This window comes from Colletes gigas, unplaced genomic scaffold (genome assembly GCF_013123115.1).
Source record: "Colletes gigas isolate AHSC1104 unplaced genomic scaffold, ASM1312311v1 Colletes_gigas_Sc00101, whole genome shotgun sequence".
NCBI classification, from domain to species: domain Eukaryota; kingdom Metazoa; phylum Arthropoda; class Insecta; order Hymenoptera; family Colletidae; genus Colletes; species Colletes gigas.
The window spans coordinates 55,118-79,918 of record NW_025106727.1 but is presented as its reverse complement, the minus strand read 5'-3'; the positions used below and the strand labels follow the sequence as shown (position 1 = coordinate 79,918).

General features: G+C 35.7%; 2 protein-coding genes across 2 annotated transcripts in view; one reads left to right on the top strand and one right to left on the bottom strand.

Moving 5' to 3' along the window:
• Nucleotides 1-677: 677 nt before the first annotated feature.
• LOC122404088 (ATP-dependent helicase brm) overlaps nucleotides 678-24,801 on the bottom strand; it is a 49,728-nt gene continuing 25,604 nt past the window's right edge. Inside the window, exons 3-13 of the mRNA XM_043407982.1 lie at nucleotides 10,742-12,627; nucleotides 7,247-7,320; nucleotides 6,835-7,084; nucleotides 6,071-6,209; nucleotides 5,832-5,993; nucleotides 5,404-5,745; nucleotides 4,870-5,298; nucleotides 4,633-4,790; nucleotides 2,582-4,556; nucleotides 2,324-2,498; nucleotides 678-2,242 (exon numbers count right to left, since the gene is read on the bottom strand). Coding sequence (XP_043263917.1) covers nucleotides 2,094-2,242; nucleotides 2,324-2,498; nucleotides 2,582-4,556; nucleotides 4,633-4,790; nucleotides 4,870-5,298; nucleotides 5,404-5,745; nucleotides 5,832-5,993; nucleotides 6,071-6,209; nucleotides 6,835-7,084; nucleotides 7,247-7,320; nucleotides 10,742-12,627 — 5,739 coding nt within the window. The 3' untranslated portion in view covers nucleotides 678-2,093. The remainder of the gene's footprint in view (nucleotides 2,243-2,323; nucleotides 2,499-2,581; nucleotides 4,557-4,632; nucleotides 4,791-4,869; nucleotides 5,299-5,403; nucleotides 5,746-5,831; nucleotides 5,994-6,070; nucleotides 6,210-6,834; nucleotides 7,085-7,246; nucleotides 7,321-10,741; nucleotides 12,628-24,801) is intronic.
• Nucleotides 17,460-23,015, top strand: LOC122404090 (inositol monophosphatase 2-like). The gene is made up of 6 exons (XM_043407984.1): nucleotides 17,460-17,788; nucleotides 18,175-18,308; nucleotides 18,787-19,049; nucleotides 19,910-20,167; nucleotides 20,938-21,073; nucleotides 21,295-23,015. The coding sequence occupies exons 1-6, from the start codon at nucleotides 17,720-17,722 to the stop codon at nucleotides 21,344-21,346; spliced, it is 912 nt and encodes a 303-aa protein (XP_043263919.1). The 5' UTR covers nucleotides 17,460-17,719; the 3' UTR covers nucleotides 21,347-23,015.

Here is a 24,801-nt window from a genome sequence, read left to right as displayed (position 1 = left end):
TCCGCTGCCTGGTCCTCAATGGTTCAGTCGGTGGCCCTATACGGTGCTCCCATCTGGGCAGACGACTTGGCGCCCTACCGGCGCAGCATAACGATGCTGTGTCAGGTGCAGAGGTGGATGGCACTGAGGGTCGTCCGCAGGTACCGGACCGTGTTGCATGAGGCACTGACGGTTCTTGCGGGGATGCCGACCATGGACCTCCTCGCACGGTCGCATGCGATGATGTATCGTCACTGCGTCGACCGTCGCGTGGGGGTGGGGGCGGTCCCGGGAATGCAGGAACCTGCTTGGGGCGATTTGAAGCGCCAGATCCGGCAGTTCGTGGCGCTCGCGTGGCAGGAGCGGTTAGCTCTGCCAACCGCGGGGCACCGGACAGTCGAGGCTGTTCGGCCACACCTGAGTGAGTGGTTGGACAGAGGCCATGGAAGCCTCAGTTACCGGCTGGCACAGGTGTTTTGCGGGCATGACAGCTTTGGGAGATACCTGTACCGGATAGGGAAGGAACCGACGGCGCGTTGCTGCCATTATGACGCTGAGCAGGATACGGCTGAACATACCCTCGAGGTATGCCCTGCGTGTTTATAACATTTACAATAAACAAATTAAAGAAAATAACATATATTTTCTTCCGAATTTTTGGACAGGTAGTTCTTCAATTAAAAAATATTTTGTAAAATTCTTTATTGTTAAATAACTTAAAAATTAATGCATATCTCGGGTTAAAAATTTAGGAAAGTTATATACATATCTAGAAGTAATACCTAGCCAAAAATCAAACTAATCCGTTCGGGGGCACTTTTCACACGCATATCCCGCCAGACCCTTTCGAATCTCGACTGTCCATCTAAAGTTCTAAACTAACCATCTAAAGAATCTAAAGTTTGTCTTCATTATTCCAGAGTAAAATTTGCACAAATCTAAGAAGAATGTAAAGAGTATATGAATTCTGGTTAGAAAACAAAACATTTGATAATTGGGTACTGGTTTAGACGAGTGCAAAATAACTGATGAAAATTGGGCTCTATATATAATGTTGTTTGCACATTCAAATAAATGATTTTCTATCATTTCAAGCATAATAAAAAATGTCTGTACGTGATTTTTGGGACATTTTTCAAGATTTATTCACTTACACATATGGTAAAGTTACAATACAATGTTAATTAATAATCATTTTTTACGATATAGAATTCTAGACGAAGATTTTTCTGCTATTTACTGATCTATGTTTAAAAAACAGATTGTTGATTTTCATGATACTTGTTTTTTATACATATATGTAATTAACGCAAAGTATTAAATAATATTTAAATCCCTCGGAAAAAAATATCAATATACATTCTCCATCTGTTTTAACATATGTATATTAATTCAATGTTGTACCTTAGAAATCAACATTTTTCGAACACACATACATACACCTACATTTTTGTTAATTAAATTGTCATTCAGACATAGCATTAATAACTTGTCTGGTCGAAAGTATGAAATTATATTAAACAAATTTTTGGTAGTTTAAGGTCATCGAAAATACAAGATCCTTAAAACTTTTTGAGATCTTCACTATATCTTCACTATATCTTCACTATATCTTTCCTTTACATATGTATATTCTCATAAAACGGTATAGTATGTTGTTTCTATCATTTTTATCTTCGAATATAATATACGGTAAGATCTTTGTATACCGGCCTTAACAGTAGAATAAAATTACATACTACTATTCGACGCTAAATCATACTGTACATTGCACAAGTGGCACGTACGCTCGTTTAAAATAAGAAATAATCTGTGACCTGTTACAATTCATGGCGTTTCGAATCAAATCTACAGAATTGAATTTAACGTAGACTTCAAAGTTTGAATTGTCAGCAATGATCAAATTTCTGAGATTTACAACCTGATTGACAATAATATCATTATACCGTGTAATCAAGTTATAATGTTCGATCGCTTCTTTGAGGAATAATATCATATAGTTTATCTATATAATCACAATTGTACACATGGATAGTAATTGAATTTGAGATAGTTGATTAAAGGTACCTTTCATCTATAATATCTTCTCTATTCTAAAAAGTCACATACAATTCTCAGTTGTCATCGGCGTCGTCGTCGTCATCGGATATATATTTTTTTGTAACTCTCTTCCTTCGACCTCCTCTACCTTCACCCTTCCTTCCTTTTAATTTAATTTTCATTCTTACACTAGAATCAGCGTCCGATCCTTCTTCTCCTTCCCCTTGAAAAGTCACAAGTACATAAGTACATTATTTATACACTTTAATTACTTTTTATGGTAAATTATAATAATAAAGTGTACCTTTATCATCCATTTCTGAATTATTTCCCTCCTCCTCGATACGTTGCCGCGCATTTGTAAAAACGGATTGCAAAACGATCGAATCCTCGTGTATCAAAGAAGCTTCCTCGTTATAAATTTGAGCATTTTTGCAAAGCTGCATAAAATCTTTTTCGAGGTCATCGAAATCGGCATACTGCAAAAAAAAAAAATCAATTTGTATAAATACATCTGTAATTATTTAATAAAGACGATGACGCATAGAAATTATATATTTACCTTTCCTTCTTCAATTTTTTGAAGTAATTTATTAATGGTTAGTGGTTTCTTAATAATTTCATAATAATCCGGCAATTCTCGTCTAGATGGTAATTTCATAAATGGTTCGCTAAGTAATCTACCATCCGAGCTATCGGTGTAATTAACAACTACCATAAGCAACTTCTTCATGGCTCGTTTTATTTTTGGATCAATCGAGGATCCACCGCCTCTCCGTTTCTTTGGCATAGGTTCGTCGTCTTCTTCACCCTTCTTCTTTCGTTTTCGTGTTTTCTTCTTTTTCTTGTCGTCTTCTTCTTCCTCTTCATATTCAGCACCGTCGTCGTCGATTGCCTTCAGCCATTCCTTTTCAGTTAAGCTATCAGTGTAATCAACTTCTTTTCGTTGTCTCGAACCTCGTCCGAGGAATCTGTCTTCGTCTTCTTCGTAGGTCCACCTTTCAACTTCATCGTCATCTTTCACCAACCAATCGGGCAGCTCAGCTTCTTCTAATAATCGAGACTTTCTATTTGGACCTAATTTTGCTTCTTCTCTTCTTCTTTCCAAGTCTAACTTTTGGAATATTTCAAATTCACCCTCGGTTCGAGCAATCATCTGATTGACTGTCTCATCATCCGGTACTTCGTTTTCTTCTTCATCTTCAGCATCATCTTGATGCAAGATGCTCTGCAAGAATTGTTGTCGCTCAGAACCGGTGGACTTTTGATCAAACATTCCTGCTTGTATAACTTTTTCATCCATGTTTAGTTTGTACCTAGCCGCGGCCAATATTCTTTCTTCGACCGAATTCACCGTCATCAATCTGAGTACACGTACTTCGTTCTTTTGCCCAATTCTGTGTGCTCTGTCTTGTGCTTGTAAGTCTTGGTGTGGATTCCAGTCGGAGTCAAAGATAATCACAGTATCCGCAGCCTGCAAATTTAATCCGAGACCACCAGCACGCGTTGATAACAAAAACAAGAAATATTCAGAACCGGGGTCGTTGAACTTCTTCAACAAATCTCCCCTGTCTTCAGCTTTTGTCGTACCATCTAATCGCAAATACATGAATCCTCTCCAGCTTAGATAGTCCTCCATGATGGTCATCAACTGTGTCATTTGACAGAATAACAACACTCTGTGGTTGGTTGCTTTCAACTTTGGAAGAATACGGTCCAATAACTCGAATTTCCCAGACGCACGATACAAATCAGGCCCTGTAATTACGCCAGACCCCTGCGTACCAACATGTTCGCAATACTTTTCTTCGATAGCTTGGAACATGAATGGATGATTGCATAACTTTCTCAACTGCACTATTGTATTCATCAAGGCTTTAGCACCCCCTTTGCCTTGCTTTCCCTTCTCGGAACCGTCAGTTAACAGCACTCCCTTACTCTGCATGTGTTTGTAAAGAACTTTCTGTAATCCAGACATGTCGCACTTGATAATGTATTCTACTTTATCAGGTAACTGAGATTCAACTTCTTTCTTCAAACGTCTTAATAAGAAAGGACGTAGCACTTTATGCAATCGACGAATGATGAGAATGGTTTCTTCTTCGTTCAATTCTACTTTTTCACCGGTAGTTGCGAATGGAGCATTGAACCACTGTTCGAAAGTGCTGCAAGATTTGAAAATCGAGGGTAGTAAGAAATTCAGTAATGCCCACAGCTCGGGTAATTTGTTTTGTAATGGTGTTCCAGTAAGTAAAAGTCGGTGAGGAGCTAAGTAATGTGTATTCAGCACTTGTGTCAATTTACAATGATGGTTCTTCATTCTGTGACCTTCGTCGATGATCATGTACTTCCACTGCAATTTGGCTAAAACGCCCTTATCTTTAATGACATATTCATACGTAGTAAGCAAAACGTTAAATTTCGTGGCTCTCATTTGAGACTGAATAGCTCTTCTACCCGCCGGTGAGCCTTTATATGATACTACCACAACACTAGGAGCCCATTTCTCAAATTCCAAAACCCAATTTGATAATGTACTGAAAACGATTAAATAAACGATTAAAATAAATTTAACAATTGATTCAAAGATGTTTCTTTCAAAATAATACATACGACAACGGCACGATTATAAGGAATGGTCCGTTTACTTTCTTCTTCTCCATTAGATAAGTCACCAAAGCTATAGTTTGAATAGTTTTACCAAGACCCATTTCATCGGCAAGTATACCATTAAGATTATTATTAAATAATGAAACTAACCACTCCAACCCCTGAAATCATTATATTCCGTTAAACAAAGAAACGAGGCTAGTTAAGCTAGCAGTTTATGTTATTTTTTCGATACAAAACCTTTATTTGATATTCTTTCAATTTTCCATTGACCATGATCGATGCTTGCTCTGTTACCACTTCATGAACAGTATGCGCAATACTGTAATATGTCTGTTCTTCGGTTTTATATTCATCATCCTCTACTTTTGCTTTGTGTAACGTTTTCTTCGCTTTATCTTCTTCGGAATCACCCGGCGCTTTTGCTTTGTGATCACATTTGTCATCGCCGTCATTGTCGTCATCGTCATCGTCATCATCATCTTCGCTTTCTGACTCAATCGGTTCCCAACCTGGATGAGATTCTAAAAATGCTGAAAGTTGGCTCATCAATGGAGCTTCTTCGCCAGTTAATGTGCGCCCGGTCGCAATTTCGATTACTCCTATACGAGTGTCTTCGTTGGAGTTTCCATCTTCGCCTCCTTCGCCATCTTGCATCTTCTTCTTTTTCTATTTTTAACCATACATATCAAACATAGTACATAAAATCAAGTGTACAAAATATTCAATTATAAATCGAATAGACGCAGAAAAAACTTATCGTATTATACATACTTTCTTGCGTTTTTGTTCTTCCACTTGTTTCCTCTTCTGTTCAATTTTATGTTGTTTTACCATTTCAGTTAGATTGCTAATGTATTCGTCAGTTTGAGATAACAGAAAAGCTAATCGCTTGTCTTTCTTTTGATCGATCAACTTTCTATATCCTTCTTCATCTTCTGCCATAAGACGCCTCATACGTTCCTTTTCAATTCGTTCTTGTTCTTTCTTTTGTTCTCGTTCCGCGTTGGCGTGATAATTCAGAACTGCTTTGTTAAGCCTGGCTAATTTGGCTACGTTATTTCGATGGAACTCTTTGAAATCTTTACCATGTTGAAGTACCGAATTAAGAAATTCCTTTAAAATAAAGAATAAAAAGAAACAAAACATACGGTTAGTGTATGCATGTAGAATTTTAATAAAATAATTATAAATGTAGTTACTTGATGTTTCTGCCTGCGTTTTCGTTCTGCTTCTAATTTTTGTTGTTTCTCAAGTTTCTCAGTAGCCCTAGCTTCTCGAAGACCTTGTTTCTTTGTACGCTTGTAGGCTTTTACATTTACAGCAGTTTCTAATGTAGTGTCCTTGCGCGTGCATGCTAAAATCTAAAAAATAATCATAATTCCAACTGAACTAAAAGTTAACTGTAAATGTAGTAATATGGTTTTCCTTTAATAATCACCTCTGAACGTAATTGTCTTTGAAAATTTAATACCCTAAGCATCCGCAGTTCGATTTGTGCTTGAACACGAAGATCTTCTGGCATATTGGTTGGTAAATTACTCAACTGTTCCATACGTAATGATATACGTGCTGCCACTCTGTCGTTACATAGTTTTATTTAATTACTCAGGATTATTAGACATTTTATAATTAATCTAGTAAAACCATATAACAAGTAGGATGTGGCATAATCTTTTAAAGCATTTAAAAGAAAGTTTAAGAATTAATTTTTTTTTTCTTCGCATGCTTTATTATGTTTTATTAGGTGTACAAATGAATAATCCAATTTTTTCAGCCACATTCAATGTTTATTTTAAAAGAACGTAAATTGAATTGTTCAATCCAAGTATTCGCCGTTACTTTCTATAACTTCAAATCATCTTTCAAGCAGCTGATGAATTCCATCTCGGAAAAATTTTACGTTGTTGGAATTCGTGAAGAATGCAGTGTCGGATATGCGCCTTATCTGTTGCCATTTTCGACTCTACTGAACCGAATACTTTTGAAGATTATCTTGGGCCTTTTGTTAAACTATCTTTTGTTTTAACTAGCTATATGTCAAGACTATATAACCGCAAAAGAGCGGGAAAATCTATTGACTTTAAACTTGATTTTCTAGCTGCTTAAGATAATTTGGATTATTCATTTGTACACCTAATAGTTCTCTAATTAAAATGCAATCTCTATAGATCAGGCTACAACGATAAATTCAGTAAGAAGCACCTGTTTTCCCGTTCTTGTAATATCAATAGAGGGTCTAAACCGGCTGGTTTCGCCACACTCGTTACTCTGTTAGTTTTGGCACCCGGTTGTGGAGGTTGTTGTTGTTGTGGGGTTTGACAACCTTGTCTTGGAGGAACTGCAGAACCAATTACGTTTGGTCCAGGAATTTGTGGTCCCGCGGCGGTAGTGGTTCCTTGAGATGGATCTATGGATGGCCGTTGTCCCATACCTGGGGGAGGAGGTGCTCCACCTATTTCCATTAATTTTACATCAAATCCTTAACACGTATCATCCTATTCTACTTTTCTATTTTCACAATACAATTTTATTGATGTTTAAATATATATTTTTGGAAATGTAATGAAATCGTACTTAATAAAAATAAAAAAAAAAATTGTAATATTTAGCTTACTTTGAAGAGCAAGCGTCAGTTGTTGCGTCAATGGTTGATTCCTTGCTAATAATCGATATGCCATTATCTGTACACTGTAAACGATTATACGTGTAAATGTATATACCCTAATGTAATAATAAATTAATCAACATATTATGTATACAAATTAATTTTTTACCTTTCTTTAGTAACTTTAATGTATACTTATGAATAGTCAAATTAGATTTTTAGTATCAAAATAAGCTTCATTAGCATTTACATATTTTTATCAATGCTCGTGCAGTTGCCTAATCTCCGTTCTCCGAAAAAGATAGTGGTTTTGCGTTAACAATGCTTTTCATGATATTTTCGAATGTTCGAAAGTGTGAATCGACTATAGTAGCCGAAACAAATAATAATCCTAACAGGCAAAGGTTTAGGAGTAAGCCACATAAGGAAGAACTTCTTACTCCAATAAAAAGTAATGTTCTTTGAAAGTTTCGCTCAATTTTAACTCGTCTCCAATTTTTGTTGGGGTTCCAAGATGTTTCTTGTTCAAAAGATTGAAAGGGTATAGCCGAATAAGGGGGTCAAATGTGCCCTTGAACGAAATGTGACATACGATAGATCCATCGATAGAGCATCAAGAAAAAACGTTCTGTGCCAAATTTTAACCCTCTATCTTGTTTGGAAGGGTAGTTATTGAGAAAATTCGGATTAACGAATTTCTGCCTATTTCCCCTATTTAATCGAGTAGAAAAATTATGAAAAAAATCTGGTGCATTGCGACTATTGAGATACGTGTTTGAGAATTTTTTCCGATTTTTCAAATTCAAATCCTAGGTGTGAAAAATTAAAAACGCAAAAAAACGCAGAAAAATACCAATTTCGTATTGAAGCTTTCGAGACACTAGATTTATATAATTACTGTAAATGCATATTGTCATTGGTTATGTCCCTGAATTTTTTCAGATTTTTTGGCAGGGTGCGCCGTAGTAGCAAAAATGAAAAACCGATTTTTTCGGCGTTTTTCGCGTGAAAAAGCAACTTATACTTTGAATTTTTGTATTCCCTTTAATAGATAACTATATTCTGTGGTTTTAAATATTTCCATGTTGAGTAAAACAGTGTATACAAGAAGAAAAGCAAAAATAAGTCAAGAAAAAAAACGTGCTATGCGCGTTGTATTCAGAAGTATCAGCATTATTTCCAAGAGCTGCGATGGTGCAGTGAGTAAGATGCTTGACTGCGAGACTGCTGCAAACTTTTTGACGCGCGTTCGCGCCCTGCTACGGTACATTTTTTTTTATTATATTAATTTTTTTTTTTTCAATTTCTAACTAAACGACAATGAAAAACTATTAGTTTATTAATATTTAAAAAATATTTTTACCTAAAATATACGCAAAAACAATTATGGAGCAGTTTCTATTCCATCATTTCTCTAGTCGTATATTTGCTTAAATACCCTACTGTTTCATTTTTTCTACGTTAAATGAATATACGTACTTAGTTTTAAAATCGCATACCTTTAATAACTTTGAATAGTGGAAGAAGATTTCTTCAATAAAAAGAACATTAGCAGTCTTTGCATATAGTTACGGATATCATGATGACAAGATTTATGATGTGCAAGGTTTATGAATGTTTACGTCTATTGGCAGTCTAAATTACTTATTTTAGACGAGAAATTGTTCTCTTATTATCCATTTCCGTTACACATGTCCACATTTCAACAAAGGCGAATATATGTACCGTCAAAAATAAGTGCTAGCTGGTCTGTTATATTATACAACTGTTTAGCAATAAGGGACGTTTCATTTTCTATTAAATGTTGACGAGAAAAAGCCGCGACTCCGAAATGATATGGTAAAATATCTTTTTCAAACGAGTTCCTAACTGCTTTACAAAAATCGGATACCTGTTGTTCGCGCTCTAACCCAAAAATTGAAGCTATCATACTATTCGAATTTCCAGTACGCAATTTAAATAAAAAGACAACAATAGCCTGTGTCACAGCTCGTTTTTCCGTATTTCTCATGGACTTCATCATTTCTCTAAGTTGAATTAGATTTTCCCAAGTTAATCCCGTGAATATTTTAAGACGTTCTTCTGATAATATAAAATCACCTATTTTATCTTTAATACTAGAATCACTACTAACTGCAAGGTATTCGAGTAAGAGAAATAAGTAATTTAGACTGCCAATAGACGTAAACATTCATAAACCTTGCACATCATAAATCTTGTCATCATAAATCTTGTCATCATGATATCCGTAACTATATGCAAAGACTGCTAATGTTCTTTTTATTGAAGAAATCTTCTTCCACTATTCAAAGTTATTAAAGGTATGCGATTTTAAAACTAAGTACGTATATTCATTTAACGTAGAAAAAATGAAACAGTAGGGTATTTAAGCAAATATACGACTAGAGAAATGATGGAATAGAAACTGCTCCATAATTGTTTTTGCGTATATTTTAGGTAAAAATATTTTTTAAATATTAATAAACTAATAGTTTTTCATTGTCGTTTAGTTAGAAATTGAAAATAAAAAATTAATATAATAAAAAAAAATGTACCGTAGCAGGGCGCGAACGCGCGTCAAAAAGTTTGCAGCAGTTTCGCAGCCAAGCATCTTACTCACTGCACCATCGCAGCTCTTGGAAATAATGCTGATACTTCTGAATACAACGCGCATAGCACGTTTTTTTTCTTGACTTATTTTTGCTTTTCTTCTTGTATACACTGTTTTACTCAACATGGAAATGTTTAAAACCACAGAATATAGTTATCTATTAAAGGGAATACAAAAATTCAAAGTATAAGTTGCTTTTTCACGCGAAAAACGCCGAAAAAATCGGTTTTTCATTTTTGCTACTACGGCGCACCCTGCCAAAAAATCTGAAAAAATTCAGGGACATAACCAATGACAATATGCATTTACAGTAATTATATAAATCTAGTGTCTCGAAAGCTTCAATACGAAATCGGTATTTTTCTGCGTTTTTTTGCGTTTTTAATTTTTCACACCTAGGATTTGAAATCGAAAAATCGGAAAAAATTCTCAAACACGTATCTCAATAGTCGCAATGCACCAGATTTTTTTCATAATTTTTCTACTCGATTAAATAGGGGAAATAGGCAGAAATTCGTTAATCCGAATTTTCTCAATAACTACCCTTCCAAACAAGATAGAGGGTTAAAATTTGGCACAGAACGTTTTTTCTTGATGCTCTATCGATGGATCTATCGTATGTCACATTTCGTTCAAGGGCACATTTAACCCCCTTATTCGGCTATACCCTTTCCTTCACAAAACCTTTAATAATACTTTTAACTGTGCTATAAGATACGATGTCTTACTTTAAAATTGATTAAATCAATTCCTTTACCACGGAGACACTTTTTTTCAATTCCTTTTTTTCATACCCCTTCGCGAAGGGCCACGAATGACCATGAGGATTTTCTCACGTTACAAAAAAAAAATGAGTAGTGTATTATATACTAATACTATTATAAGTAACGTACCGTAATTGTTGTAATTGTTGAGAACTGAAAGCTTGTTTCTCTCCCATACTACCCTGACGAGCCCTTAAAGCGAGTAACTGAGAGTAGCGTGGATCTTCCTGGAGCCCTTTCTCTTCCATAGAATCAATGGCTTTCTGCAGAGCATTCAAGTTTTCTTGCCCAGCACCGGTTGGACCTCCAGGGCCAGCGGGACCAACTTGTCCAGGTCCAGTTTGACTCATCTGATTCACAGGTGTGCTGGGTCCCATTGGCGTTGAACTTGCAGAAATAATTTGTTGATTTTGAGAACCAGGTCCTATTTGACCAGAAGATGGTTGCCCACTTGGCCCATTAGGTCCCATTTGATTCGCTCCACCATGGCCCATTTGACTGTTTGGCCCAGTTGGTCCTATCTGATTGGCAGGTCCGCCAGGTCCCATTTGACTTCCAGGACCGCCAGGTATCATTTGCCCACCTGGACCATTGGGGATCATCTGTCCTCCAGGACCGCTGGGTCCCATTTGTCCACTAGGACCATTTCCTGGACCAATTTGTCCTCCGGGTATATTTCCTGGTCCCATTTGCCCACCAGGACCACTTCCCGGACCCATCTGACCGCCAGGCCCACTACCTGGTGCCATTGGATTTCCAGAATGATTTCCTGGTCCCATTTGCCCACCAGGACCACTTCCCGGTCCCATCTGAACACCGGGGCCGTTTCCAGGACCCATTTGTCCCCCTGGACCACCACTAGATCCCATTTGTCCTCCAGGACTATTTCCAGGACCCAAAGGACCTCCAGGCCCATTACTGGAAGGCATCTGTCCTCCGGGACCACTTCCTGGACCCATTTGTCCAAGGCCGGTCGGTCCCAATTGTCCTACAGGGCCACTTCCTGGTCCTAGTTGACCTGGTCCTACCTGACTACCGGGACCACCTGGTCCCAATCCCATTTGCGACGATGGGCCTCCCATATTCATTTGTCCAGGCCCATTTGGGCCCATCTGTGAAGGTCCATTATGTCCCATTTGCCCCGTTGGACCAACGGGTACCATGGGATTCGGACCCATCGGAGATTGATTACTAGACGACATCTGGTTTGGACCGCCAAGGCCCATTTGATTCGGACCACCTGGTGGAATGTTGTGTGTATTAGGACCACCTTGCGGCATCTGACTCGAACCTCCAGGTCCCATGTGACTCCCCGGTCCGCTGGCGCTCATGTGTCCCGATCCTGGTGGACCACTTGCATTCATGTGACTCGAAATGGGCGGACCACTGTTTAGATGACTTCCTGGTCCAGGTGGGCCACTGGTGTTTATGTGTGTTGAACCTGGAGGTCCGTTAGTGTTCATATGGCCAGATCCCGGAGGACCATTTGTATTTACGTGTCCCGATCCTGGTGATCCATTCGTATTCATGTGACCTGGACCAGGTGGCCCGCTCGAACTCATATGTCCTTGGCCCGGTTGACCGGTTGTACTAATATGACCCGATCCTGGAGGACCACTCATATGGCTAGGACCTCCAGGGCCCATTTGCGAGTTGGCTGGTCCGCCAGGACCCATTTGTGGTCCTGATACGGGTCCACTTCCAGGGCCCATTTGTGCAGGTCCTTGATTCATGTGAGGACCGCCCGGTGGTCCTCCGCTTCCTTGTCCCATGTGACTTGGTCCGATCGGCCCTGGGCCACCTGACCCCAGTTGACCAGGACCACCCTGACCCATTTGACCAGGCCCGCCGGTTCCCATTTGTCCTGGCCCGGTGGTGGTCATTTGATTTGGACCAGACTGCATCATGTGGGATGTTCCTTGGGGTCCGTTTGGTCCCATTTGGCCCGGTACCATTGGTCCTCCAGGACCTTGTGGGGAGCTCGAATTTTGGTTGTTCGATTGGACACTTTGATTCTGAAAATTATGTTAACCCTAAGAGTATTTATTACCAACAAAACACAAATTTAAACAAAAAAATTAAATAAAAGATTTTGATAATTTTCTCGTATCTGGCTTTACTTTCTGAGATATTAAAAAAAATCTTTCGGAACGCAATGAATAGCTTGTTTACAGACGACACATCACAGCGGTCACGTTTTTATTACCAATACAGTATTATTACAGTTTCCTAGTTCGTTTCTAACAATCGCAATGTGTATGTGCGAATTCTTAACTATTGCTAATACTAAAGATAAATTGTTAGATTTTCTGATCGAAAAGCGAGTAATTCGAGATAACATAATTTGTCCGCAATGTGGGAATTGTGCTAATCAAAGTAGAGAAATCCTCCATGATCCCACTGCCCTTGAACATGTTCTACGTCTTAACATCGAAAAAGACGCAGCGACCACGGTACGAGGTTTGCACAAATTTGTTTAAACATCCAAAATATTTTATTGCATTACTTCTTAATGACACACCCACCTCATCATGCTTTTCTTCAAACTGAATTGAGGCTGCCTTCGCAAAATATTGTAGATTGGTCACATTTCTGTCAGGAGATATATTTTGTAAACAATTTTTATTATTATATGTGTTGTTCGAAAATGCTCCTTAATTGGTAGTCATTTGGCAGCTTAGAAATTCACAATTTCTGAAATCTCTTGCAACGACGTATTATCTTTACCTTTTCGTCCCATTTTAGTGTTATTATAGTTTTCTCAGAGAAGTTTTTTTTTCTAAGTTCCGGGGAAACGAACTCAGGACCTTAAGAATCAAAGACAAGAATCTAGCTATATAGCCACGAAGGGCTCTTTTTTAGTACTACTATAGTTACTTATATTTGAACTGAGAACACTATCCATATTGACAACGTCTCCAGATATACTGATGATAGTTATGTTGATATTCCATGTTTTATCTTGTAATTATTACATATACAATATTATGAACAAGTATACATGGTGTTTGGCCACACCTGGGAAAAATTTTAATGAGAGATTCTAGAAGCCAAAATAAGACGTAAATCAAGAATATCAATTTGTTGATTGAGGCTTCGTTAAAAAGTTAATAAAAAAAATTAAATTACAAAATTTCAAATCATTTTGAAAAAATTATTTTTGGTTGGGGGAGGGGTCAATTACAATCATTTTTCGTAAATAGACATATCTCCGAAATCCTATGCATTTTCGAAAAAACAATTCGGGAAGGTGGACAAATTTTTCAAAAATTTTAAATCATTCCAAAGAAATTATTTTCGGTTGCAGGGGTCAATTACAATCATTTTTGGTGAATACGTATATCCCCAAATTCCTACATACTTTCGAGAAAAAAATTTCTTACCGAAAATATAATTTCTGGCCCGAATTGTTGCCCGAATTTTTATGCGCATCTTTAAAAAATCATAACCCCCGAATGGATTGGACGATTTTAATGTTTCAAAAGGCAAACAACGCGTATTTTAGTGGAGAATATGTAGAAATTCTAAGAATATTCGAAAACTTGTTCCTTAACCACGTAAAGTGAGAAAAACCCCATAAAAATGGTCCAATTTTCAAACGGCAATAACTCCTACAATAGTGCCTATATTTCAATGAAACTTTTTTCTGAACTAGAGCTCATGGGTACCAATAAAAGTATTAGACAAAATTTCCGTAGCGCGTCAAACAAAATTTTTAAAAACCAAAAACGAATTTTTAAGAAAAATCGACAAGGGCTTAAATTTTTTGGCGAAAAAAAAAAATTTCAAGTCGTTCTAAAAAAATAATTTGTGGTTCCGAGGGTCAATTACAATCATTTTTCGTGAATACACATACCTCCGAAATCCTTCGCACTTTCGGGAAAAGAATTCAGGAAGTTGACAAAATGGACGAAAATTAAAAAATTTCATATCGTTCTGGAAAAATTATTTTCGGTAGCGGGGTTCAATTACGATCATTTTTTATGAGTACGCATACCCCCGAATTCCTACGCACTTTCGAGAAAAAAAATTCCTTACCAAAAGTATATTATGTGGCCAGAAATGTTTCACCGAAATTTCATGCATATATTTAAAAAATCATAACTTCTGGACGGATCGATGGATTTTAAATATTCCAAAGTCAAACAATGCGTATTAATGGAATTCTAAAAATATAAAGTAACAATTTATTCTTGAATAAACAAAGTTTTATAAAGTTTGTGCTGAAATTTATTTCTACGCGAATACTTTTGTCATCCACTGTATTTTATTCGCATATAACAAAATAGTAAAATTGGAGAATTAGTAGTAGATGATCATTTCAGTGAAATATTTCAATTATTGCGAACATCTCAAAAACTAAGGTCGACTGCACTTTATACGTAAATAAATAAGTTTTTCAGAATGTTGATTCGTACAACATTAAAAAATTTTATCAATGTCTGAGATTAGATCCCATTAACAGATATTTACAACTCGTTCTGATAAGATTTTCAACTCGTTGATCTATTTGGAGCATTCTGGGCACGAAAGGTGGAAGTGTAATATTTTTTGTTGAATGGAAAAATATGTGGTGATTTTTTTTTTTAATCTGACAAGGAGAATTTACGATGTGAATTTAGTAACTTAAAGTGTAGTGCAGTCTGAACTAGACGGCGACGTTTGTAAACGAGAGGAATTAAAATTCGATCGCTCTTATCTCTTCTCGGAGCAAGGTCCCGTAACAACTGTAACTTTATGTAATATTAAAGAATTTGAAATTTTACGAATTGATTGAAAAAGACGAGTTGCGAGGGAAAATTATTTTTACAAATGATCGCTTAAATTGAACACTAGAACACAGTGATTTAAATTAATTTTTACCGAAGAAACTAAACTTGATCTCTTCGTATCTGAAGTAAAAACATTCGATTCGAATTAGTTTCGGTTGTAATGTTTGTAAATAGCGTTGACCCCGTTCGTTGATAATAGGATGTTATCGACTAGTATATACTTATTTAAACAGACATTTTTAAGCAAATACAAATATCGAAGTAACGAAAAAACTGGTACAATCTCTTGACCTTAACTCTGTCGAAATGTTTTACGGGATTCGGTATGGAAAAGTACGTAGAATAATAAAAAACCGGGAAATATAGAACAATTATATAGTTTGACAAAAAAGATATGTTTTATGTAAAAAAGATTTTGATTTTCCACGTCGTACGTAAAAGTATATTCCAAAATCTATTATTCGATATAGAATGTTTACAGATTGTTTATATTTTTTGAATAAATAAAAATATTGGGGCTTAATTTAAAACTTAAAATACGATTCATAAGGGTTAAGGCTGCGACTGCATCAGAATGAAAAAAGTTCAAGCCAGAGACCTGCGATCCTTGAAATAGGTTTCTGAACATTTCTATTAATACTGTTTCTTTTTCAAATTATTCTACAATTTTTTTTCATCCACTTATCGGTTCTTACAACTTAAGCTTGGTTCCACTTAAGAAGCACTATTAAAAAACTTTTCAGAAACTTTTAAAAACCCATAAATCACTGTCACATACTACGAATCTCCTGTATCGAGTACCATTTTGTGTAAATTGAGTAAGTTCAGGTTTATAACAGTCGACAATATTTATTAGTTCAAGAAACCATTACATCCATAGAAAATATTAGTTTTATGAGTCCTGGTATAAAAGGATTTACACGTAAAAATAATCTTTATCTACGTAATCCACGATAAAACAGAAAAAAAACCAATATAAAGAAAGATTCGATTTAATGCTCTTGATCCGTCATAATTTTCCAACGAAATTGCAGCAATAAGATAACAAAAACAGGTGAGAAACAAAGCTAATAAAATGAATTACATTTTCACTGTTCGAATTAGCTAAATTCCCGAACGTTTGTTCTTTTCTTTAACACCAAAATTAACTATGCATACACGAAAACAAAACTTGTTATTGAAACAGTATTGTTATTGAATTACAAATGACAATCGCTTGAATCACGGAATTTTGTTGTGACACGTTTGTACATAGCGTGGCACGTTCCGATAATGGTCAGTACAGTTGGGACTATGATTACACGTACAGTGACGCACTGTGAAAGATTATTTTGCCTGTATAGATAAACACGAGTACGATCATCTGTCATGCACGTGGTCCAGGTGTGACATAACTGCACACGCAGCCACGACGTGAAACAACGTATTCGGGAATGCTAACTTGAATAATCTTTCTTTTCCGCTTCATTCAATTTTGCAATAGCAGGAAGATGTGAATGATGCGTATCAAAATTATGCTATCAAACGGTACACTCATAACAATATTTATTTATAGTCTTCCTTTAGAAGACATCAAAACCTTAGTCTTTAGAGATTTCAATAGCACGTTTCTAATTTCTAAATAAATTAATACAGCAGGCATAGGGAACCGAAATAATTAAAATTAATTAGTATGTTTTTCAAGTATGCAAGTGCAATTCAAATGTGAATATACCTTAAAAATTCCCTCTATTGTAGTCTTTATTTCGAATACATCGAAAGCTGAATCCTGAATCTTTGGAGATTTAAATAGCACGTTTCTAATTTCTAAATAAATTAATACAGCAGGCATAGGGAATCGAAATGATTAAAATTAATTAGTATGTTATTCAAGTATGCAAGTGCAATTCAAATGTGAATATACCTTAAAAATTCCCTCTATTGGTTCATTAGTGTTACTTGTTACTGTTTATTGCGGCCTTATTTTCCAATTTGTCCGTCAATCTGTGCACTAAAACGTTAATTTGAATAAACTGATATTAAATTAAAACGTATGATAGCAGTTTATGGCGTTAATAGTTTTCTTCACCCCTGTTGGCGAGTTTCGCCAGCGAGATTGTAAGAATTGCGCAGCGATTGTTACATGTAATCAGTTAGTGATAATCACATGTCGTGTACATGAAAAGGAACTCGGGGAAATGCAAGGCTAATGTTCGTTTGTGTAAACGCAACTTCCTAGTGGGGGTTGACAGACGTAGCATAAGAACAGAGCTTTGGCGGACGATGCTGTTATTTCGAATCAAGCAAGTTGACACAATAGACTGACAATCGGTGACCTCCTCCAACATCATCCAACATGACCAACAAAGAAGAACTAAATTATTGCTACGATTTCGTTCTGAAGCTTACCGTGGAATCAGGAAAGGTATTTCAATTCAATTAAAAGTTCCTTTTACACATCTTTGAAATTTTTAGAAACAGTAAACGAATGTTTCTGCTCACAAGTAAATAGTATTCGCTAAATTTTAATTCAATTATCGCGAGCTGTGCAAATTGTAAACATAACAATATTTATCGACATTAGATAACTGTCTGAGCAATAACGGATGTCGTTAACTGTAAAACGCAGCTGTTTCCGTACAAAAAGTAAACAATTGCAAACAATTCTTCTGATATTCGTCACACTGTTGTTATCGGATTTCGTTATACAACTCGTTAGATAGTGGCCAGTTCCGTAAGCTGGTAGATTAAAACACAAATGTAGAATATTTACGTGCGAACCGGCTTTGCTAAAGTTTCTGTATTTTTCAGATAATTCGGGATGCTATTCAAGGATGTAAGAACATAGAGACCAAAGCTGGTGACTGGGATCTCGTGACGCAGTTTGACAAAAAATTGGAAGAGATTTTGATAAACGGTATAGCGAAGGAATTTCCAAAGCATAAGTACGTGTTTCTTTTTTTTTTTTTTATTTATTTTGTTATTTTCTTCTTTACCGATGTGGTGCACAGCATTGGTGAAATAACATAATATTCATGTTAACGGTAATCAATATTGATTATTTCGTACAATTTCATATTTGTGATAGTTCTTACAAGCAAGAGTACGATTAAATCAACAATATTTTAATGGGGCAAAATTTCATTTGAATAATAGAAATGTAAAACAATTTATTCGTGACATTTTTAATTTAACGAGTTATGAATAAACAGTTGTTCGTCTCTTATTTTATCTAAATACAAATTCAGCCAACCATCTCTGCCTTACTTAAGGGCGATGCCATTTTGAAAAACACTGTTCTACAAGTTTACTCGTCAACCCCTAAATTTGATCTACGATCTCGTTCAAAACACGATCATCGGATCGTTCGTGGAGACAGCCAACAAAAGACTCCAAATTGAAAATTATTTATAAACTTTCTAGATTCATTGGCGAAGAAACCGTTTCGTCCACAAACCATTTGCCGGAGCTGACGGACGAACCAACATGGATCATCGATCCGATAGATGGAACCACTAATTTCGTTCACTCTTTCCCTTTCACTTGTATATCGATTGCATTAACAGTAAAGAAAGAACTAGAAATTGGCATTGTTTATAATCCTGTACTGGAACAGTTGTTCACGGCCAGGAGAGGACGTGGTGCTTTCCTGAACGGAAAACCTATTAAGAGTTCTAAAGTGGACAGTAAGTAAAAAAAAATATAATATGATGTGAAAAATAACTAAATAAATATAACTGTAAACATGTTCGTGTTTCGTGGTAGTGCATAAAATAGTCTACTAACGCTGGTATTTATTGCGATACAAGTTTTGATAGCGATACTAGCGATGGATCTAAACGAATAACACGATCGACGTTGAATCGTCATTTTATTCTCCAACATTATAAGAGCTAGACTTAAACTCATTGCTAAAACAACAATGTATCGTTCTGCATATTTTTGTTTGAATTCCACAAGCATGCGTGTAGTCTATAAATATTGATAAATTATTTCTAAGAACCTCTGTCTCGATTCGTTTTAAGCAAAATATACATATATCGCTGTGTTATACTCCAGGCTCTGCTCGCCAACTGGGATGTATTCGGGCTGCAAACCCAAAATTTCGATAAAGTAGAAGTGTTATATCGTTGTTTTAGCAATGGGTTTAAATCTGTAGTTCTTATAATGCTGTCGAATGAGTTGATCGCTTAGATCCATCGCTAGTGTCACTGTCTGCGACACTAGCGATTTGTTAATGAAGTTATGCCGCCTAACACATTCCTTTTTAATTACAAATTGTAAAATATAAAAATTTTGATTTTATCCTCTCGGTAGAAATTCATTCGTAAAAATAACATGGACTCCGTGAACAATATCGAAGTTAAAAGTTACGAATATTAGCGAGGAGCCACTATACTTGTAGCATCAAAGTTCCTTTTAATTCGGGATTGTTCTTTTAACTCTTTAGTTTTGTCCAATTCTGTAGAGTACCATGATATCTGTTTTCAAACAATCTATCAGGATTGCAAACATCACATGCATTATAACACCGATGCATTTTCAGAGTTGGAACAGTCGTTAATATGTCATGAAGTATCCTACGCGACGATGGAGAATATCAGAGACGTTACTCTTGGAAGACTGGAAGCTTTCGTTTCGGTAGCTCACGGAGTACGGACAATGGGATCGGCAGCATTGACTCTTTGTTACGTGGCCATGGGCGCAGCAGAAGCTTATCACACTGACAATCTGCTGCCTTGGGATGTAGCTGCAGGCGTACTAATCATTAGGGAAGCTAATGGTGTAGTCATAGACACAAATGGTTCGTATCGTTCTGCATATTTTATTATTAATGTGGCAACTTAAAATTTGAATACGACATTATTTTACAAGTACCAAAGTATCATGAAAGTACAATTATTTATATCAATTATCATAAAAAAATTTACAGCTTTGAAATGAATACATTAAATGTAAACGTTCAAAGTTATTTTGTAAAAGAAAGTCAATACTATCTCTTTCTTAGTCTTCCTCTTCGTTACAGCACTACATTGAAAACTAATTAATAAATAGTAACGTAACCCTCTTCTTATTTAAACGATTCGAGTTATTATACAGGGAGTTCGGCCACTCCTGGGAAAAATTTTAATGGGGGATTCTAGAGGCCAAAATAAGACGAAAATCAAGAATACCAATTTGTTGATCGAGGCTTCATTTAAAGTTGCGCCTGTAGAACGGCAATCTACGAACCGCTGCGTGCATGCAATAGTGGTTCTCACTCAGCGTGAGAAACTCTACTTACTGACGTATCGACAGCCTTATAGTTTTCTGAGTGAGAGTAACTATCGCCGTTCTACAGACGGAACTTTAAACGTTAATAACTTTTTAACGAAGTCTCGATCAACAAATTGATATTCTTGATTTTTGTCTTACTTTGGCCTCTAGAATCTCCCATTAACATTTTTCCCAGAGGTGATCGAACACCCTGTATACTTTGCTGATAAGTTATTGAACGTGATCTTAGCGTTAATCACTTTTATGAATAATTACGATAGAATTTCATCGTAAGAATAAAAGAATGATCTGTTTTAGGGGGAGAATTCAACATCATGGCACCAAGAGTGGCAGCAGCGGGTAATCACAAGTTGGCCAATGCACTCGTAGCACTGATAAAGAAAGCTGATGCTAGGACATCAGAGAAGAAGTTTCTAATATATGGAAAAGCGAAGTAAATGTTTCTGAACAGAATATTTTTGACATATCGGTAACACCAGTAATTGCTCGCTACAACGTTATCAGTAGACTGTACATTTTCCTTAACATAGTGTTATCAATTTTGCTTATAAACCACTTTGAAGTTTACACACTTGAATAGCACACCTGATAAATGAAAACTAGACCTCTTCGTTTGACGAGCAACTAGTTATTATTAATATTAATTCTGTTCAGGCGTGCATCCGGGCCCCCCAACCTTGTCCCCGCGGTTTATGGCTACGGCTAGCGTGCCTTCGGTCATCGGCAACGGCAACGGTCGGACCGACGTTCGAGTCCCCGACCGATCCATTGTCACCAAAGTCATTCAAAATCAAAAACCCTAAGAGGGCATCATTTGCCGAGCACGTGAGCTGCCATCAGCCACTTTACTGCTCCTTTTTTTTTCTGCACTCATTGTTTTCAATCCCAGGGACCTCAGGAACTTTCCCTGTACGGAAAGTTCCTACGCCGTACACTTCCCCTCACAGTCAGAAATAGTTACACCCACTACCATCGCCAACCATCTATCAGACAAAATTCGTACACCCCCATCCACAACATTTTCCACCAATAGAAACAGATCCGAGCTTATGTAAACCATGAACATCGCCAAAAAATGTCACTTCTTCTGTGCAAAGTCAACCGAAACATACAAAATAAAAGAACACACAAAACCGTTCTCAGTACATTATCTATACGTAACCTGCTCCAATGGCATTAATTTGTTAGACGAGCAAGCCGGGTTCGCGACTTCAGAAACTTACAATTTCTCACAATAAAGTCCGCGAGCATATCCGGTACAAATTCGATTAATCTGGGATTAATCTAGCATCTATAATTACTAAAATTATGTAGCAATACCTCCAATTTATGATAAGTAGAGTTATTAAAGTAACTAACAAACCTCTCGTAAGAAATCACATTACGATGCTAAAAAGGTGTTAACCAGATGCCTATTAACGTTAATTATGTTAACCTTTTGCGGACTGAGTGTGCCAACTGATGAAGACTCTACTAGTCGTAGCTGTTTTCAGACGTATGATTCGTCACATATTTTTATTTATTTAAAAAACTTTGTCTAATATTCAAAGAGTATATTTTGTATTAAGATGTAAGTAATATAACACAATGAAAGTAAGATCATAATTATAAATGTTGAAAAGAAACGATGATAGATAACGAAATAATATTAGCTCAAGAAAACAGTAAAAAATACTTAATGATAGTAAAAATGATTAAATATAATGCAATATGTACAATGTAAATTCGAATTCGTAAATGGGATTATTTTATTAAACAATCTAATCTAATAGATAAAAAGTGACATGTACAATGGAAACTCAGGTTTGATTAGTCTACGTGTTCGAATTTACACAGCTTACTTTTACTATTATTGTATTATCTAATTTCTGTCCTAGTTTGATATTATTGTCTTTGCTTAAGAGCAAATTATAAATAATGACTCTCTACTGTTTCTATTTATGATTTATAATCATTCTGAAGATGACTCAAAACATATGAGACGAAATGCTAAATAAAAATAGCTCGTTTAAGACTGACAATTAGTCGACATTTATTTATTAACTAATTGAGTAACTCGTAAGTACTTCGAATGTTAATAAACAGAAAGGTCATTTGTGGGGAAGAGAAATTTTCTTAATTCAATTGTTACAGGTTATTGCATAATTTATTGCATTTGGATAAAGTAGGCCGTGTATAAAATAACAGACATTTATAACAAATGTATGAAAAAGTTGTATACTTCTGTACATTCGCATATATCACTCATTTATAATAAATGTACGAAATAACTGTAAAAAATTGCAATTGTTTGGTCACATGGATGATTAGAACTGCAATTATAAACGTAATCGTAATCGTAGTAAGTCGGGATTAACGATTAAAAAATATAATCTCACAACAAATTACAATCATAATCGTAGCCAAGAACGATTAATGATTACAGATTGTAATTTGATAATACCTTCTAATTAATTTTTTATTACACCTTACTCTCGCTACGCTTTCACTTTCTAATGTACACACATTCAGATATATTGCTATGTAAACATGTATATGGTATAAACCACTTTTAAATAGATGCAAATGTTTAAACATATCAAAATTTGATAAATGTTTACTTTAGTGGCTTCGCCCTAAATCTGTATATTTTTTTACGAACAATAATTGTTGCTCGTCCTCAGTTTTCAAAATATATTAAAAAATTGTTGACACTACCGCATTCTTTCTGTCTGTCGTGTGCCGCCCAACGTCTTCTGTTTACATCTGATCGACAAGCGAATGTATACATATAACGGGTGAGAAAAAGATTTACTTTAACCAATTTTAATAACTAACCTATACCTAACTCATATATGCATAATTTCAAAATATAAAATGGCCAGACCTAACCTAATTATTAAACCTAATTGTCGGAATAATGATTAGATTAACTAACTAGTTTTAGTGATTAGATTAGGTTTGGTTATAATTTTATATCGTATACATATACAGGGTGTTTGGCCACCCTTGAGAAAAATTTAAATGAGAGATTTTAGAGGCCAAAATAAGCCGAAAATCAAGAATATCAATTTCTTGATTGGGGCTCCGTTAAAAAGTTATTAAAAAATTTAATTTAAAAATTTCAAATCATTCTGAAAAAATTATTTTTGGTTGCGGAGGCCAATTATAATCATTTTTGGTAAATAGACATACCCCCGAAATTTTACTCAGTTTCGAAAAAAAAAATCGAGCAAGTGTTGAAATTCTTCGATGAAATTAAAAAATTTCGAATCGTTTTGGAAAAAATATTTTCAGTTGCAGAGGTCAATTACAAGCATTTTGGGTCAAAAGACAAAACCCCGAAATCCTACGCAGTTACGAGAAAAAAATTGAAGTAGATGAACAAACTTTTTGACAAAATTAAAAAATTTCAAATCATTCTAAAAAAATTATTTTCGATTGCGGGGGTCAATTACGATCATTTTTGGTTAAGAAACATACCCTCGAATTCCTACACACTTTTGAGAAAAAAAGACCTTACCGAAAATATAATTTCTGGCTAGAAAATGGTTCCCCAAAATTGCAGGCGTATCTTTAAAACATCATAACTCTTGAACGGATTGGACGATTTCAATGTTCCAAAATGCAAACGACGCGTATTCTAATCAAGAAAATGTAGAAATTCTAACAATATTGAAAAAGTTGTTCCTTGATCCCGTAAAATGAGAAAAACCCCATAAAAATGGTTCAATTTTCATACTGCCATAACTCCTACAATAGTGAATATATTTAAATGAAACTTTTTTCTGAAGTAGAGCTCATGGGCACCTACAAAAAAGTATTAGACAACTTTCCTATAGGGCGTCAATAAAATTACTAAAAATCAAAAACAAATTTTTAAGGAAAATCGACAGAAAACTGCTGAAATTTTTCGGCGAAAAAAAATTCCTCAATCATTCTGAAAAAATTATTTTCGGTTGCAGGGGTCAATTACAATCATTTTTGGTTAATTGACATACACCAAAAATCCTACGCATTTTCGAGAAAAAAATTCAGTATGGGCGGAACTTTAAACGTTAATAACTTCTTAACGAAGCCTCCATTAACAAATTGGTATTTTTTATTTTCGTCTTATTTTTGGCTCTAGAATCTGGCATTAAAATTTTTCCCACAGGTGGCCGAACACCCTGTATAGGTTAG

Bases quoted from the DNA above. Each gene is read 5' to 3' on its own strand.
- LOC122404090 (XM_043407984.1), top strand. From the start codon at position 17,720: ATGACCAACAAAGAAGAACTAAATTATTGCTACGATTTCGTTCTGAAG. The intron at 19,050-19,909 runs GTAAGTAAAAAA...ATGCATTTTCAG, and splicing joins TAAGAGTTCTAAAGTGGACA to AGTTGGAACAGTCGTTAATA. The intron at 20,168-20,937 runs GTTCGTATCGTT...GATCTGTTTTAG, and splicing joins TGTAGTCATAGACACAAATG to GGGGAGAATTCAACATCATG.